Source organism: Periplaneta americana, chromosome 3 (assembly GCF_040183065.1).
Source record: "Periplaneta americana isolate PAMFEO1 chromosome 3, P.americana_PAMFEO1_priV1, whole genome shotgun sequence".
NCBI lineage: Eukaryota > Metazoa > Arthropoda > Insecta > Blattodea > Blattidae > Periplaneta > Periplaneta americana.
This window is the reverse complement of record NC_091119.1, coordinates 63,000,228-63,019,906: the sequence shown is the minus strand read 5'-3', so window position 1 is coordinate 63,019,906 and position 19,679 is coordinate 63,000,228. Positions and strand designations below refer to the sequence as shown.

At 36.8% G+C, this 19,679-nt stretch overlaps 1 protein-coding gene across 6 annotated transcripts in view; it reads left to right on the top strand.

The window, feature by feature from the left end:
• The window catches only part of LOC138696086 (CCR4-NOT transcription complex subunit 10-like), a 95,122-nt gene that overhangs the window by 68,245 nt on the left and 7,198 nt on the right, over nt 1-19,679 (top strand). For 3 of the 6 annotated variants that reach the window (XM_069820616.1, XM_069820614.1, XM_069820617.1), the window contains exons 10-12: nt 912-1,021; nt 4,075-4,153; nt 4,732-5,113. In XM_069820616.1, coding sequence (XP_069676717.1) covers nt 912-1,021; nt 4,075-4,153; nt 4,732-4,865 — 323 coding nt within the window. In that variant the 3' untranslated portion in view covers nt 4,866-5,113. Of the gene's footprint in view, nt 1-911; nt 1,022-4,074; nt 4,154-4,731; nt 5,122-19,679 lie in introns of those variants that run through there. The other 3 variants (XM_069820619.1, XM_069820615.1, XM_069820618.1) reach the window with 3 other exon arrangements.

The following is a 19,679-nucleotide window of genomic DNA, read 5'->3' as shown; positions in this document are numbered from 1 at the left end:
GACAGCAGACTAGATGACAAAAGCTTCTCAACGGAATAATAACTCGGTTTTCCCATATTTATTCTGCGTTTAATTTCCTCCCGAGTGTCATGGCATAATTAGAAACATTAAATCCAGATGTTTGAGATGGGCAGAGCATGTAGCACGTATGGGCGAATGCAGAAATGCATATAGTGTGTTAGTTGGGAGACCAGAGGGGAAAAGACCTTGGGGAGGCCGAGACGTAGATGGGAAGATAATATTAAAATGGATTTGAGGGAGGTGGAATATGATGATAGAGACTAAATTAATCTTGCTCAGGATAAGGACCAATGACGGGCTTATGTGAGGGCGGCAATGAACCTCCGGGTTCCTTAAAAGCCAGTAAGTGTATCAGATGATACAGGTTAAAAGTAAAACTGAGAGAAGACATACCTATGGCTGGTTTAACATAAATGTAGTTCACATTATTATATGTCAAAATCGAAGTCCGGAAAATGGATTTTTGAACTCTGTATTCAATGCTGTGAACGATATTAGAATTGATTTTAGAGGCTTTCGGGTTATTTAAGAATGCTGCAGTGCATTGATACAGAATGGAAACATCTGGAGAGCTTATATTCCTATAAAGATAAGCTTGCAGTAGTTGTTGCTGTTCTAACTATAACCCTAAGAATGTGGTTCACTTTCAATTTGTTGCTCTAGTGATGCATAAAAGTGTAGATGATAATAACAAAAACCACTATGATGATGATGATGATGATGATGATGATAAAGATGAAGATGAAGATGAAGATGATGATGATGACAACAAGGATGACAATGGCTGTGACAGACAAATCAGTGGACTGACCATTCTTTGTCTAATAATTTATAACCTGTATATGATGAAATTAGGTACTGGTGTTACTTGAACATACTGTTTTTTGCAGCATGGTTCCCGAATTCACTTCCCACAGCACGGGCTGTCATGCAGTACAACTTGGCAGTGGCATTTGCTATTCGTGGTGAGCTGGACAAGGCGGGTGAGACACTGAAGCAAGTGAGTTGAGAGTCTGACATCATTAATGAACTGAAATAACATATGTAAAAAATTACTTGCTTGCAATATGTGGAAATTATTACATGGAAGAAAGGCATTGGCTTCTGTAAAGAAATGCATTTTTATAGCGCCTTATTGATGATTAGTCCGATTTTTCTACACAAGAACAATGTGGAGAGAAATAAGTATTTGTATTATGAAATGTATTACGCAGTTGTCTTGCCTAACGAGATTTGTGGTCTGAATGTTGTGGCTTGTATAGAGTCAATAGTGCTACAGTACAGATGCCAATCTCCACAGTGCATGTTCAGTAGGCCTATATGTTTATTTGCTTAGGTAGGAACGGGAGGAATATCTTTGTAGGGTTACGAAAGAGCAAGAAAGGCTCAACATCGTTTCCATGCTATATAATGTAGGCCTAAGTTGTGATACAATGCAGCAGTACGAGATAATGGAAGCCTGTCTACTTTGAACAGTACAGGTTCTACCAGAAGTTTAAGGACACCCCTTCGAAAGAAATGTTTCACTCCTGTCCTTATGGAAATCCCCTGATGTTTATAAAGGGACCAAATGCGTGTGAAAAATTAAGTTTTTTTACTGCAAACTTGATCTATCTTTCAAACTGGATTATATAACAATTTTACTGTTATGAAAACTTACTGAAAAATTACATTTTTTATAGGAAAAAATTAATTATCTAGAATGGATATGTTAGGCCAATGAATTTTGGAGTAAAGTTAGATATTATCTCAAATCTTTCTTCCACATCCCAATAATATGCCACTTCACGTCCACACTCCTGAATTTCGACCCATTTTCACGTTTCCCCCCCCCCCCCCCAAGGAAAAAATTAACTGTTTACTAAAATGAAGGGAATAAGCTAATTGACCAGTATTAACAATTCCCAATGTTACGATGTAAGTGGCAGTCCCAGGTCAATTTGCTGCGAATTTCAAACCCAAGAGAATTTTAGAAAATGACAATTTTTTTCTAAAGAAAATAAAGGAAAAAATCTAGATTTTAATGCGTGAACGAGGTGTCACAATTTGTTTAAATTTTTCTCCTACAAAAAATGTAATTTTTGAATAAGTTTTCATAACAGAAAAATTGTTATATAATTCGCAGTTTGTAAGATAGATTGGAGTTTGCAGTAAAAAACTTCATTTTTTTCACGGCATTAGGTCCCTATATAAAGATCAGAGGGTTTCATATAAGTGTAAGGACAGGAGTGAAACGTCACTTTTCAAGGGGTGTCCTTAAAATTTTGGTAGAATCTGTAGTATGGTATAAATTTTATGAGAAAAGATTTGTTATAATCCTTGTCAATGTTCTGAACATATTTCACGTCTATCTAAATGATCAGTAACAAACAATATCTCGTAAGGAATTGAGAGAACATGCATCACTTGATACTATGTGTGGTCTGTTTACCTCAGGATCATTCTTATCCAGAATTCGCAATTGAACTCGATTATAATATGTGCATGAAACAAAAGTCAATGGCCGATTTTATCAGCAAGAAATAGTTTACATGGTATTTTAATAAAGATGCATTCAGTGTAATCAATACCGGTAATCATTCAGTTGTTCTTTTTATACTGTATTTGAACATATAATAGGCCTTTCTTCATCTCAAGTTTGCAACTTCAATAGATATTATGAATTAAACTTGGCTCTGATTGACTGGACGATGTGACTTTTGGTGTTTCAAATAAGTACTTTAGTACGATTCTTGGCATCTCTCAGTGCAGTCCCTACCCGGAGATCCGATTCAGGGACTATTTTACTTCTGGAGAATTTTACACTGAGGTATTCTATGAATCATAAGCATTGAAAAATATAGTGGGATTGCGTTGGTCTTAATGTAGTTTCTGTGGGTACCTCTTTGTTACTTGTTAGAAACAAGTAGTTTAAGCCCCCTCACCATGACAAGGTGAGTACCCACGAGAGGGAGATATTATGAATGATTTATACCATTTGGTAATGTATCAGAATATATATAAAATTAAGCAAAAATGGCGTATAATGTAACTTAAAATGCAAACAAAAATAAAACTTACACGGTATATCCAGTACGATTTTGTGTTATTTAAGATAATTATTGTTAAAAATTAAATGGATCGATTATGTATTTCTCCCTTAAATTTTGTAGGCAACAGTGTGATGCATTCGTAACGTTGTGGTGTTTTTTATACACATAAATACAGTCATTTTTTTATGATTTTCCAGTATTATTGTTTTCTCATATTTATCGTTTTTGTTCCCAGTTCCTCTAAAAACGATGGATCGAGGTTTCACTCTATTTCTTTTTTCTGAAATAAATTAAATTTGTTGTGGATGATTTGTTTTTTTACAGAATGGAAAGAAACTGCCTTGCATTGTTTCTGTATTATTGTTGTACCTCTTCTTGGTAGGGCATCTGCTATTTCATTTCCATGTATATTACAATGTGAGGGGACCCATTGTATACTCAAATATTTGCTGATTTTTTTTAATATATTTAATTTATTATCACTTTTAGCTACAGTAGTTCTTATCTGGAGATCCGAATGGGGACTATTTTGTCTCCAGAATATTTTATTTTAGGAGTAGTCATCATTGGAGTGTGTTTTAAGAAAAATTGTAGCCGTTTTTACATGAGCACCATCTTGATAATGTTAAAATGAATTTGAGGGAGATTGGATTGATGCTAGGGACTGAATTATCTTGCTCAGGATAGGGACTGATGGCAGGCTTATGTCAGATGCGGCAATGAAGCTCTGGATTCTCAAAAAGCCATTGTAAGTAAGTAGGCTATTATGATTTTGAGTGGTATTGTGAATTCTTGTGAGGGTGAAACAGTTCGAAGGTAGCTATCCTTGAAAGATAATGATGGATAAGAATATCACAAGTTTACACTTTGGAAACCGCAAGGTCAATTTTAGAAGTTTTAACGAAAAAGAATGACCACAATATACCTGAAGAAAATATGTGTATCTAAAATATGCTTAAATTGCAATAGTGTCAAGACTAGCTGTGATGTTTAGTGAAGTTGTGTGGTTGATTGTTGGCAGGTGTGGATGTCGAAGAGTCCGGGCTGTGACATCCCAATCCATGTGATTATGCTGGCTCTCTACATTGAACTTCAACTGGGTGAGTACACAGTTTGATAAATTATTATGGGATAAATGGCAAAAGTAGGTTCACTAGCATTGTCACATGCAACCATGATTCAACTCCCAAAGAATATCTTATATAAGGTTATTGCTGATGTAAATAAGTACTGTTGTGAGAGGTGACTTTGTGCCATTCGTGAAAAACATATGGAAGTATTCTTTAAGACCGTGACAAGGTTTTAAAGTCTAATTCCTTACGTTTAGTAGTCTTTAAAACCTTGTGACGGTTTTAAAGATTACTTCCTTACGTTTTCTTATGAAATGCGCGAATGGCACAAAGTCACCCGCATGGCAAAAAGTCACCCCGCTTGACGGTAGGTGAAGTTGTCTGTAAATGTGCCATATGATTGGTTAGAAGGAACAATCACGTGATTATGTTAAGCAGCAGTATCAAAAAAGTAGCACGCAAATGACCTTCAAATCATCCCCTCTCACAAAATGAAGTGGATAAGCAGTCAAAATACATTTCTACTGTAATTATTGGGAGTGCACAACATTTTTATTGAGAGGTGTGTGTGTATGTGTATTTTACACCAAAATTTCTGGCCCTGCCAGGAATCGAACCCAGGCCAGCTAGTCTGGAGACAGATGAGCTACCACAGACTCGGCAGACATTGAGAAGGATATTATTGGGGAATTCGACTAACTCCAGCTGGTTTTTCAATTATAACAAAGAATTTTATTTTTAGTGAAACAACTGATAATATACAAAGTACTGCAATAATACATAAATCAAAAACAGTAAAGAAGCTTAAATATTTGAAAGTCTTCCTTTTGGAACTGTAACAAAAAATGACAAAAGAGATTTTTGAGTAGCCTAATATGCAAATACAGTAAAACTTCATTTTTATGTTTCTCACTATAAGTTTTTCTTACTTACTCTCATAAAAACATGTAAATGAAGTCTTACTGTAAAGAACCTGTTTTTAATGTTTATAGATGAGCAAGTTCTTACAGTATACATCAAATGTAATGTACATGAGATACTCTTTTTCTCTTTGTGTAAAAAAGTAAAACTATAAAAACTGTCTGTTTTATTTTGTTTTGTTAGTTCTGTTTTGAGAAACTTAAAGTTTCAAAATTTATGACTTCATTATTTCAGTGATAAGCTTGAATGCTTGCTAGCATGCAATATTTCCTTGTGGAACATAACGTAATGTCGTGCAATTGATATATACAGTGCGTCTGAGCCATATGGTATGGAAATTGACCAGTCTTATACCGGGCAGGAAGTCACACATCTGGTGCTAAGACAGCATGTGTGCTTTCACTACTTAACTCAGTGGTCGTCAACTCGATGCCCTGTGACGTCATCTCAGGCAGCTCTGAAGCCCGCTGCGCTCGTGTTTCGCTGCCGCGGGCACAGCGGAGGCTTGCGATGGTGGCTGCTTTTTCGTGATAATAAATGTTTCTCATACTGATCAAATTAAACTTAAAGTAATGTGAATGCCTAACACTGGTATTTACATTTTATGAAAGCAATTGGTTGACAAGTTAGGGATGAAATGAAAGCTGATAATAAAACTAAATACTATACTGCATTTTAAATTTCTACTTTTTCTTTTCATTTTGTTAATGCATGACCATAAGTAAAAATATTTCCTGATCTTCTGTAATGCTAATTTTACGAGATTTTTTGGCCTCTTTATTGCGTACTGATTGCTCAGTATTATGCACTATGATCTGGGCAGTGCATGAACTGAGAAAATTTTGTAGATTGTAGTCAGATGAATTAGCTAGTTCTGTGATGGGATTTAGGATTTACTTATTTTCATTAAAGAAAACAATGTTCGTGTATGTATGTGGATCCGAACATGCACAGTCTGTCGAAAGCTGCTGATGAAGCCTGAGAAATCTGACTAATGGAAAATGTGAATAAAAATCACACATACTTTTTCCTGCTTTTATACAGTACGTATATCACCTTCAGTTCATTACCACACTATCAGTCTGTCATTTCTAGCTGAAGCTAAGCAGGAGCACAGTCTACATCCACAGTAGATGGGTCTACGATAGAGATAGGGAAAAATAGCATAACAGTACTTTCGAAACAGTTCCGAAAAAAATACCAGTTCCCGAAAAAGAACTATAGGTCGGAACACTCTGTTCCAAAATAACAGGAGTAGTTTCTGACAGAATCTTTCTCATAGGAACTGGAGTACTGTGTAATGTACTGTCCAACTATCTTGTCTGGAACACTCCAGATACTCTCTCAGAGACCATAGCAGTTCCAGCCTAAATGTTCTCCTTGGATGTACAGTAGTTGCTTCAGAATTGAGTATGTTGGAAGGAGAGCGAAATTTTTTACTACAATGAATTTGCAGGACGCATTTAAATATTAAATAATCAATCTGATTGGTGAATCAGCTTCAGTTGCATTGTTTGTTATTAATATAGCAATAAGAATGGAAAGAAAACCAAATTGTGAGATTGTACCTATTATTATTATTATTATTATTATTATTATTATTATTATTATTATTACTATTATTATTACTATTATTTCAAAGTCACTCTTTTACTATATAAAATGAAAAAAAATTACACAAATTTATATACCGCACTGTATTGTGTTATAAAATTCGTATATTGTAACATATCTGCCTTCTGAAGGATACATTTTAAGGAATGGTGAACGGGAGAAGAGTTTGGGGCAGAAGAAGATATCAGATGATAGACGACATTAAGGGATATTATACGGATCATATGTGGAGACTAAGAGGAAGGCAGAAAATAGAAAAACTGGAGAATGCTGGATTTGCAGTGAAATACCTGCCCTTGGGCAGAACACTATGAATGAATGACTACGGTAACAACAGTGGAAATGTAGCCAAACTAATCTCAATGTTTATTACAAATAAATTAAAAAGCTTTAATAGAGACTAATATCACGTAGTAGTAATATCCCTTATTTAACAGGAAAAGTGATCAAATTATTGCTATGTTTTATGGTTTGTATAAATTACTGTTACACCTGACTGTAATAGCTGTCGTGGTTCAAATTGCATTATGGTCTAAGATTTTTGAAAACGGAACTAGTTCCGAAACAATATAAAATTTTGGTGATTATTACGTTATGTCAGATGCTTGCTGTTATTTCTGAACTGTTCTTTGAAACTAGTACTTTCTTGGAAACGAAACTCTTGGAAAAGTTCCAGAAAAAGAACGATTTTTCTGGAAAAATTCCAGAAAAAGAACGATTTTTCCCAACGTAGGCTATGAAAATCTTGAAATCTGACATCATACGTTTAACTCTTGAAACTGTGAATGAAATTCCTGACGACTGTTGAGACATAGCCTACTACTTCTACTGGGTGTTCAGTTCAAAATGTGTCTTGGCTCGCTGTATGCCATCATGTGGCTAGTTGATGAGCCTAGAGAATTCAATCTTCCTACACTTCCGCAGCTCAGGTGTATAACCTAAGAGGCAGAGAAGATGGCTAGCAAGTACGGCGTTCATTCTGAAGAGTACGTACCGATACGTACGATAACGCCGGTAGTGGCAGGAATGTGAACTGTTTGGAAATACGTACTGTCGGGATATGGTGAGAGGGTTAAGACGATTACTTACGTATTTGTTGACATTAACTTCGACGGTCAACATGGACATGGAGCATTTGATTTGTGTTGTGGAATGTTACCGTACGCAACCGATGATAACAAATACCCTGCGTATGACTTGCCGGCGCAAAACACAGTTCGAAAGAGGTTATGGTAGCACACAGACCGTACAGACCGCCATCTGTTGCTACGACGTTCAAGTTATACCGTACACGTTCTCAAGTTCAGATTGAAGAACGCCTTAAATAATAGGCAACTTCTCTAACATATCAGCTGAAACTCGCTTCAAATCGGTGACCCAACAACAGTGACGTCATGACACACTTTGAAATGAACACCCAGTATTCAACATTGCAGCTAGCTTCTGCCAAAAGCCGCTACTGAATGGGAGATAGGGTTGTATAATGCCGAGCACGAAGTAATGCACGCTTGCCCCGCACGGAAGGAGTGCCGAGCGCACTTGCCCATTTTCAGTCGAGTTGACGATCACTGACTTAACTGGTTAAAACTTGATTTTTAGGTATACATGAAATGCCATCATTTGACACTCAACCTGCAAATAGCAGATGTTGTATGTGATATCCATTTTCTCATACGCACCTTCTCAAGAAAATGTCATTCATGCACACTAGTTCTTCTACTGTAATGGACCTAATTTTCTTTCAGTTCATCTAGCCAATTGTATGGGGTTAATTTCATCATTAACTTTATTTTTTAACATTCCCAAGGATAAAAATCATAAGATGTGAGATCTGGGGATCTGGTGGGCCATAAATTTCTGTTTATAGTTCTGTCTCCAATTATTCGACGCACTTTGGTCTTGGATTCATATGCAATATGGGCTGTTGCGTTGTCTTGTTGGAATACATCGAGACACTTTCCACATACGTGTACTCGTCACATCAAACAGGTTCCAAAATTGACTGATGTACCTGACACTGTTTATTGTTTGTTCATAGAAAAACTGTCCAGTAATTCTATAGCCACTGATGTACACCAATCCCTTAATCATACAGGGCATCAAGTTCTTCATTATTTTTTTCTAACATCCAGTGAGAAAAGTTAAGCATGCTCTATTTCACAGCATGATGGAATTTTATATCGTAGCCTATTAGCTTCAATAATTCTGTTACCACTCCTGCAGACAGTTCACAAATCCCTGTCTGCTGTTCGAAATGTCTCAGTTACTTGCATGGGCTATGCTCTCATTCCACACCAATTTCATAAAGCTTTTCCTCCAGAACATGGTGCTTTGTCGTCTTTGTCTTTGTCTGTCATTTACACAACTTGTTTCATTGAATCTATTAATAACCATAATATGATATTTTTAGAGGGTAGTGGTTTGTTAGGAAGTTCACATCTGAATTTTTGTCCTGGTTGTAGCACACAATTTCCTATTGTTTTTTGTATGTGTTGTATATCTGAATATGCTCCCTTATTGAACATAGTATCTATATGACTTGAGATGTATACAAAAAATTGTTCTTCCTCTGACACTTCCATGATAATGTGACAAAATACATAATTATATTTTAAGACTGTTGCACATTATTTTTTTTTTCCCCCTTTCTTAAAGTAGAGAAAGAGGCGAGACTATGGAAAGAGAATAGGAGTGTGTGTGTGTTTTTTGTGCGTGAGTGCATGTGTATATATAGTGCTCTAGTGCATGCATTTTTATGCCACACACTAGCATCACTTTCGTGATAACATGACAAAAGCACACGATTCTATTCAATCTGCAGTACATTCTTTTTCTCTCTTTTGAAGTCTTTTATACTTGCCTACTATACTTGCTTTCATGCACAGTCTTAAGCTACATGTATTGTACTTATGTTACCTATGTTCTTACTTGGAGGAGAATATTTTGAATATTTTTTTGTCCATTGGCAGTGCCCTTATTTTATCATAGATGTAGTTAGTGCTGAGGAGCATAAAGGTGGACCAAGATTTGAACCTGGGCGCCCCGGCTTTTAAGCCCAATGTGCTAGCATTGAACTACCATGGTGACAGGGGAGAATATAACTACAAGTAGGCCTAGCATGATTGTCACTCCCAAGTACTTGCAGTGGACCCTAACCTGTGTGTGCTTGAATTGGCATCATTAATATAAGACATAGGGTGACCAGATTCACATCAATAAAAAAGAGGACACAAAGCTTCGAAAAGGAGAACATTGTTCGAAAAAAAGAGGACAGAAAATATGTGCTTAGATTTAGCTTAGGTCTATACTTACTTACAACTGGCTTTTAAGGAACCTGCAGATTCATTGCCGCTCTCACATATGCCCGCCATCGGTCCCTATACTGTGCAAGATTAATCCAGTCCCTACCATCATATCCCACCTCCCTCAAATCCATTCTCAGCCTCCCCAAAGGTCTTCTTTCCTCCAGCCTCCCTACTAACACACTATATGCATTTCTGGATTCACTCATACATGCTACATCTCCTGCCAATCTCAAATGTCTGGATTTAATGTTCCTAATTATGTCAGGTGAAGAATACAATGCGTGCAGTTCTGTGTTGGGTAACTTTCTCCATTCTCCTGTAACTTCATCCCTCTTAGCCCTAAATATTTTCCTAAGAACAGTGTACGCCTAAATTATACTTTAAATGATGTCAGTATCTATTTTATTACAAAATAATTATGAAAAAACTTAATAATAACGATTTTAGAGTTAGCTACATATGAAAGTCAAGGAAACTATAATATCTATTTAGATTTACATTCGCACTTCAGTCTCTCGATTTACTAGCTACCTCTGAGTAATGACCATAACAAAGAGGAGCAAAGAGAGTTATGATGATCGTTGGCAAAGAATATATTCCGTGAAGCTGCTGCCACCTATAGGCAAGTTACTTGAAAAGGCGTCAAATCAGATAATTTCAAAATACAAGTTACGAAGAGGAGGACATTTCTTGATTAAAAAGGAGGGCATGTCCGGGAAAAAGAGAATGTCTGGTCACCCTATCTGTACACATATTTGTGCAGTATTCATTGAAATTAGTGTGAACTGTATTGTACAGCCATAGTCAAAATATCTGCAGTACTTATTGAAAGTGTCATAGGCAACCAAACGATCATGTTTTATACAGCACTACTTGTATGGTTGGTCAAACACTTAACAGCGAAGTCATTTGCTATTCTTAATTGGTTTTGACACATGTTTTAAAATTTTTGCACTTTGTAATAGTATGTCCACTGTTATATGCAGATGACATCATGTTAATAGTGGATACACCAGAGAGACTTCAGTATGCAATATTGGAATGAAGAGGAAAGGAATGGTAGTGAACATAGGTAAAAGTAAAGTAATGTGGATATCAAAGCGGGATAGAAAGGAAGAAGAATTGAATATGGTTGGTGATGGAATGCCTCTAGAGAAAGTAGAAACTTTTGAATATCTCGGTACTATTATAAGTGTGATTGGAAAATTGAACAAGAGATGTTAAATAGAATTAAGAAAGCAGTTTCAGCCTACTACCAAATGAATAATACTATCATAGGAAAGTCAGAGATCAGCAACAAAACAAAAATTCAGATTTACAACTCTATAAGGCCCCGATTACATTGTATGGTATGGAGAGCCTTGCATTACAAGACAAACACATGAGTAAGATCACTGCTAGGGAAATGAAATTTGTAAGGAGAGTAGTAGGAAAAACCAGAAGAGATGGAATCAGATGCCAGTTGAAGTGGTATGGCCATGTTAAAAGAATGGGAGAAGAAAGGAAAGCAAAACAGGTTTTTGAAATGCGAGTGGAAGGAAGATATGGAAGAGGAAGACCACGTATAACATGAGAGGATAGAATTGAGAGAATTGGACAGAAACTTGGGAAGACAGTGTGAGAAATGGAGAGATTGAATAGTAATAGACAGGAGTGGCAGAGATGGATAGACCGAGGTTACCCCGTCACTTGACAGCATAAGGGATGGAAGAAGAAATAATAGTATGTCAGAGGTACAGTTACATACTGATGACCCAGGTCTAGTAGAATTATGAATCTTCTCTACTCGAGGTCTTCCCAATAATTATCATGGTGACATTTGAAAAATAATTTTGCTTTTATTATTATTTTTTGAAGAAAGCTATCTTTAATAAGTAATACAGTAGAACCTTGATTGTCCGTCTCACGATTAACCGATCATTGGATTATCCGATGGTGCCTTAATTGCATGTTCCACTGCAAGCTGCACTTGAATAAGCAGAAATCCTCCTCAGGTTTTTGGTGCAAAAATAACACTTCATTTCCAGGCATTGTTTTACTTTGGAGAAGTTAGAATGGAGATGAAAGAAGAAAATTGCTGGAATGAAATTTCAGAAAACATTACAAACTTCTTTAAAAGAGCATAAAAATAAGATAAGAACAAACAGAACGTATTATTCGTGTTTTTCGATTAAGTTCATCCCATCCCCTTCATTATGACGGATAATCGAGGTTCTATTGTATGGTGCCAACTGCTTTATTCCTCTTCTGATGGAAGGTGCATTCCGTAGGTACTTAGGCCTGTGGTTTTGCCTCATTATACATAAACAACTGAGAGGCAAGTATTAACGTACACAGATTGACTAGATTATTACATTGATAACCTCAGGAGCCAGTGACCAGTTTATTTAGCCTGAGATGGTTGAAATTAAACTGTGCCTATTTAGCCAGCACTACATGGAGAACTATTGACCTTTTAAGTACTAAATTCGATATAAGAATGTTCCAGACTATGCGCTTCATAATTCTTGTGGTTTTTGCTTGCCTTTGGTTTTCAAGGACTGACCTAAGCTTCATTCACTTTTAGATATATACCTTATTTTCTCGAATACCCAGTGAAGGAAGTCTGAAGAAACCAGAGGCGGTATGCTACCCCAAGATTTTTCCCTGGCATACCTCGATTTAGAAAGGCATAGACCTACCCTCCCCTCTCCGCTCCCTTTACGACATACATGTACATGATATATGCGATAAATTGTTTCATTTAGTCAGTAACACGAGTCTTTGAAGCTTACGCAATACATTAAATTTCTTAATAAAATCATTTCAAATTACTTCATTTATTTACCAGATTATTTCGCAATGTCCATTGAGACTTATCATTTAAAATAATATTAAAGCTTCAAAGTGTGAATACTTAAAATAGTACTTATGTAACCCTATTTAAATAATAGATAATTAATGATATTTGTCACTGACAAATATTTTAAAAGAATAAGATCTGATGACATAGTCACTACATTGGCAACAATGGCCACCACAAGATACAGATAACAGTCTTCTATACTTGAAATGCTACAGTTGTTAAGCATTTCAGGGGTTGACTTATCAAATAAATGTGTCTAATTACGCGTTGAATACAGTTCCAGAAGGCTATGATTTAGATCTAAGAAACAAACAGATAGTACTCTTTGCTGTGAAAAAATGTATAAACAATTTTTTACGAATTACATTTTTTCAGTGATAGTAGGCCTATGTCATTTTTCACTAACGGTATGTTTTCTGACCATAGAAACCAGTGGCGGTATTCCTTACCATCGCATACAGTTTCACTTCCCTCACTGCGAATACCCCACTTCGAATAAATTGTGCACCAGTTCGAATAAATTGTGCACCCCACTTTTGAAAGGCCAAAAAATAAATTAAATAATACAAATTACAAAAATAAAACATTTCAACAAATGTATTCACGACAAATTAAACACAAATACAGATCAGTTAACAATACATTTTATCCTGGAAAAGGACGCATTTCAAATCCATCTTATGTGAACACAGTGTATGCATGTTGGTTGCCTTCCTTAATCGGCTGTTTACACAATATCCTGCAACATTAATAACACACGTCGGTAAATTAACTACCTTTATTTTGCACTATGTCATATTTTATAGATGTATTATAATGTATATTTTAATATTGGCCTCTTAAAAGACTTAAAATACCTAAATATTCTTTTAAAGTACTTTAAAATTAACAGTTTTGGTGAACTGATGTTAAGAGTTAACACAATAACAAACTAAACTAAATAGGCCTGTTTTAAAGCAGTTTCTTTATAAGTACATCAAACAATATGTGCCCGACAAAAGTGCTTTGCATATGATACTACCTTTAGCGTACTCATTTTCAGAATTAAAAACATAAGACTCACACACTATGCACTTATCACACTTGAATTGATTCTGATACATGTACTGGTAATCAAAACCCCATTTGACAATGTTAATTGAAATTCCCACACAGGAAGATAATGATATGCACTACCACCTTAGGAGTTGCACAGGAGGAAAGTTGGGGAATGGTGCCAACTTCATTTCGAATAAGCCATGCATCCCTTTTTTTTTACTTATATAATTCAATGGTTTTTCATAAAAGACCGTCAAAACTTATCTGATTTAAAAGCACAATGTTTTATTTTTATTTCATTGTGCTATTAAATCAGATAAGTTTTGATGGTCTTTTATGAAAAAATATTGATAAATCAATACAGCTTATCGGAACAAAGATGGGTATTAAATTTAAATTATATATTTCGATATATATTATGATAATTATATGGATCATATGAGGAGACAAAGAGGAAGGCAGAAAATAGGGAAGACTGGAGAATGTTGAGTTTGCAGTGAAAGACCTGCCCTTGGGCAGAACACAATGAATGAATGAATGAATGAATGAATGAATGAATGAATATTTCGAATAAAAAAAGTGCGCGGCATAGTCGAAAAAATACGGTATCTTCCATATACTAATTGAAATGTTGCTGCTAGTAATATTGTTCCTACTGTTTGATTGCTACAGTGGAGCTTCACTTATCATTAATTCATTCCACAGAAGGGTGACAGATAACGAAACAATAATAAGTTAACTAAAATCATTTAAATTGATATTATAGTGACAGTTTGTTCCAAAAATAACTAGTGTCTCTCTCTCCCCCCCCTCCCTTCACTCCTCTCCCCTCCCACTCTCTCACACACACACGGCGCGTCCAGAAAGTAAGTTTCCCTGGGGCCGTTTAGAGAAAGAAAACACAATTTTATGGAAAGATTTATTGAAACATACAGCAGTTTTTGAGTTATTTTTCAACATATTTCCCACCAGAATTGAGACATTTATTATACTATGGGATCAACTTTTGTATCCCTTTGTCATAGAAGTCTGCCACCTGGGATCGAAACCAGTGTGTGACAACCGTCTGCATCTCTCAGTTACTGTGAAAATTACTGATCATACAGACATTTCTTGAGGTATAAGGAAAGATGGTAATCGCTGGGAGCAAGATCTGGACTGTAGGGTAGATGTTGAAACACCTTCCAGTGGAACTACTGCAGAAGATCTGTTGTGCGCCTAGCTGTATGTGGTTGAGTGATTACCATTTTTTAGCATTTTCACAGTGACAGAGAGGTGCAGACAGCTGTCACACACTGGTTCCGATCCCAGGCAGCAGACTTCTACGACAGAGGGATACAAAAGTTGATCCCATAGTATGACAATTGTCTCAGTTCCAGTGAGAAATATGTTGAAAAATAGCTCAACAATTGCTGTATCTGTTCCAATAAATCTTGCCATGAAATATATATATATATATATATATATATATACCAGAAAGTAAGTTTCCTGGGGCCACTTAGAGAAAGTAAACACAATTTCATGGCAAGATATTTATATATATATATAGACACACACACACACAAATGCGAATAAAATTATGATGAGGACCACAGCTGGTCTAAACTGGCTGCAGTTGCATAAAAATTAAAGTCAAAGTGCATTTAAATTCGTACTTTGGATTTATGGGTTACATTAAAGAATTTAAAATGTAATCATAGAGCCCAGATGTTTAGGGATTTATTTTGGTTAAAATAGGCAGGAATGTAGGCACGAAAAATAGTAAAAATAGGCAGTGAAATAGGCATTTATTATTCATGTAAACAGACAAAAAATAGACAAATACTTAATAAACTATCCCATACAGTACCCACTTTCCTTGGTTACATGTCAGAACAAGGTGCTTTTTTAAGTTGTCAACTGTCATAGTGAGTCTCCTGTCAGAGAGAACGTTTTTCATGATGGAAAAAGATCTTTCTATTTCTACTGAAGTGATTGGAGCAAACTTAAAACAACTTATTTCAGAAGGACTGTCTCTACTTTCTTTCAGAGATTGGGAAAAACCGACTGTGTATTGTCTCAAAAAGAGGGGTGTGAGAAGGATTAGACTTCAAAGTTCGTGTGACTTGTGCGTGCAAGCGACAACAGTAATGGGACCTGGAGACTTGCTTTTAATACTTCCCTCATCCCCTTTCTTTCGCTGGTAAACCCCGAAGTGACCTGAGCACTGAGGGTTGTACTGTTCAAATATCTTTGTTAAGTGACATAAAAGATGCAATCTGTAGGGGAGAAAAATTTACGACTTCTTGGAAACTGGAGAATAAGATTCTCAGCAGATATTTGTGTGAAGTGAACATATATTTTTTATTTGTACAAACTTTCTTTTTTGTTTTTTGTTTATATATAATTTATGTGTAGTTTATTTTAAATGCATTAAAAATATAGAAAATGTACAATAGCAACGTAGAAAGGCTAAAAATGGCATTTAACCTTAAAATAGGCCAAAAAAAAAGGCAAAATAAAAATTGGGCCTATCATCCCCAAATGTCTGGAAATGTGTGTATCTCTAATAGATCTTTCATACATACACTCAGTTTAAAAAAGGCATTTTGCCTAATATCTGGGCTCTAGTAATCAGTAAATAAAATAAAATACCAGCCAAATTTCTTTCTGATGCCGATGTTCTCATTAAAACCACATTGAAGGAAATACTCCAACTTCCCACCGACACACCAGACAACATGCTTTATGCTGACAGAAAATACAAGGATTTGGGACTATTTAAATTTAGCTGGGAAGCTTTTTTGCAGCATATCAGTGCATGTCAGAGCTTACAACGATCCCAAAATATCCATGTAAACACTTGTCGCAACTTGTCTAATGAAATTGGGGTTTGTTTAAATAAACTCGGACTTCAAAACATCTCTTCTGATTCACTTCAAGTGAAAAAACTGAGACAAGAGCTCAGGGAGCGAGCATTTCAATCTTGGTGCTCTTTAAATCAGAAAGGAAACGGCGTCATCCTCTATAAGGAGTTCACTCCCTCCATTAAATGGATCCGACAACCTGATCGCCTCACTAGCAGTGAATGGAGACAAGCTCTTAAAATGACAGCTAATGTTTGTCCGCTGCGTGCTATACCAGTAAGGTCCCGAGACGGAAACCACTGTCGTCGTTGCGTCAGTGAGATTGAAACTCTTGGCCACGTTTTGGGTGCCTGTCCTTTCAGCGAGACACTGCGGAACTCTAGACATCACAGAATCAGGTCCATGATTGCCGAAGCCTAGAGGAAGAAAGGTCTCACTGTGCACGAAGAAGTCCATGGCATCTCTCAAGAGGGATCCTGTCGGCGAATTGACATGCTTGGCATTCCACCAGGCTCCACATCAGCATACATTATTGACCCGACAGTCAGGTTCGAGGCACAGGAACAACAGCCCGCTGAAGTCCACTCAGAAAAATGCAGAATTTATGAGCCCACAGTTCCATTCTATTTGGAGAAATATCACCTCACCTCCATTGAAGTAGTTGGGCTAATGGTTGGCGCTAGGGGCACAATACCTCACCTCTTTGCCAGTTTCTGCAAGAAGTTCCAGCTGAACGACGACTTCATTCGTGATGTTTCCCTTGCCGCTATCAGAGGATCACTTGCCATTTTAAAATACCATCTGTACTTTGTTTCCTAAAAAGGGATAATTTTGCTCGAATATCTAATCTGTTTGTTTACTGTGTTTAGGTCTGTTATACGCATGCTATTATCTTTCCTGTACTTAATTTTCCCTTTTGTTCGTTTCCCTCCTTTCTCTTTTGTGGTTTGTTTTTATTTTCACTCAAAATGTTTATTATTCTTTGTCCAATGAGGCAGTCCCATCACTGGGAAAGCTGTTTATAAATTTATAAATAAATTGATAAAATTTATATAAATAAACTCAGCAGTAATACTAGCAGCAGCAATATTAATATTAGCAGTAATACAGTTGAGCTTTGACTACCATCGTCCTTGACTATTGCTGTTTAATATAATTAAATTCAATTATTATCAAATTTATACTAATCGTCGTTTTTTCTGGATCCTGAATGAGTAACATTCACATTCTCGAGCTCCGATACACACCCACTATCCCGGTTACATCCCAGATCACATATAACAGATTGATCACTCTTATGGGCTTTGAAGGCAACAACTTTTATCATGTAGCTAGAATACAATATACTGAGTAAATGAAACTCAAGAACAGTTTTATTTCTCGTCAGAAAGATACAAATTAATTAACAACAAAACCGTTGCCAAGGAGAGCTGAATTTCCATAGCCCACTCCGTTTTATCATAAACATAGACGTAGGCCAGTTGTGACTGCAGAACTCAGAGCCCTACATGTACTCCCCTCCCAGTGACGCTGAGTCACGAAACTTTTCTTGCACCAGGATAAGTTCTGAATGGTGGGGGATTTGAAGAACTTGGTCGTTGATGATCGGAGGTCTTGTTCCCATCATCTTCAGAGAAGACTTCATAGAAAGCTGGCTTAAGTCTTTCTGTGGAAATGGTTTCAGGACTCCCGTGAATATCGACTTCAAACACGTAGTCAGATATCCTACGAAGAATTCTATACGGTCCTTCATACGGTGGTACAAGGGATCCTTTAGTTGCCACACGAACAAAGACATGCGTGCACGTATATAATGTCTTATGCTGAAAAGCTCTTCTGTTGCAGTGGTGAGCAGCGGGGGTCGATCTGACAGTGCGCATTAACTGTCTGTGTTTTTCAGCGAAGGCTTGCTGTGACAGTTCGGTTTGGTCGTCGACGAAAAACTCTCCCGGAAGTCTTAGCGTCGCTCCGTAAACCATTTCTGCGGGCAAAGCGTCACAATCTTCTTTGATGCTGGAGCGCAATCCAAGTAGGACAGCCGGTAAGATATCGATCCAACATTTAGATCCCGTGTGACACATGATAGCGGCTTTCAATGATCTATGCCAATGCTCTATCATGCCATTTGAGGCAGGATGAAAGGCTGTCGTGCGTATTTTTGTCGAACCAATGGGATTACAAAACGCTCGAAAAATAGCAGATTCAAATTGCGAGCTTCTGTCTGTTGTAACAGCGGCAGGTGCGCCGAATCTTGCGATCCAAGTCCTGAAGAATGCTTCTACAATAGTCTCTGCAGAAACTTAAGGTATCGGGACCGCTTCAGGCCATCTTGTGAATCTATCAATCATTGTCAGGCAATACTGAAAACCTTTGACAAATGGAAGCGGACCAATGATATCTATCTGTACGTGAGCGAACCGCGCGCTTGGCATAGGAATGTGTAGGGGCACATTTTTGTGGTGACGACTTATTTTACTTCTCTGACACTGAAGACACATACGAGCCCACAACATAATTTCTTTATTCATTCTAGGCCAAACAAACTTAAGCTGTAAAAGTTTCTTAGTTGCTTTACCGCTAGGGTGAGACAGGTTGTGAATGTTATCGAAAACTTTCTTGCGAAGACAAGATGGGATGTAAGGTCGAATGACCTGCGTCGAAACATCACAATAAATTTCTTCCTTTGATTCAGTCAGCGGAATTTTTGTTAATTTTAAGCTGGTCGAATCAGATTGAAGAAGATGTTGAAGTTCTTCATCAGCAGCCTGTGCAGCCATGAGTTCATCTGCGGATATTAGCGTCGGCATGTCTATGGCACCTATACGTGACAAACAGTCTGCTACAGTGTTGTCTGCACCCTTAATGTGGACGATTTGCGTCGTAAATTGACTAATGAAATCCAAGTGACGGAGCTGCCTAGGGGAAGCTTTGTCTGCACTTTGATTAAAAGCGTGAATCAATGGTTTGTGATCAGTTACGATAATCAG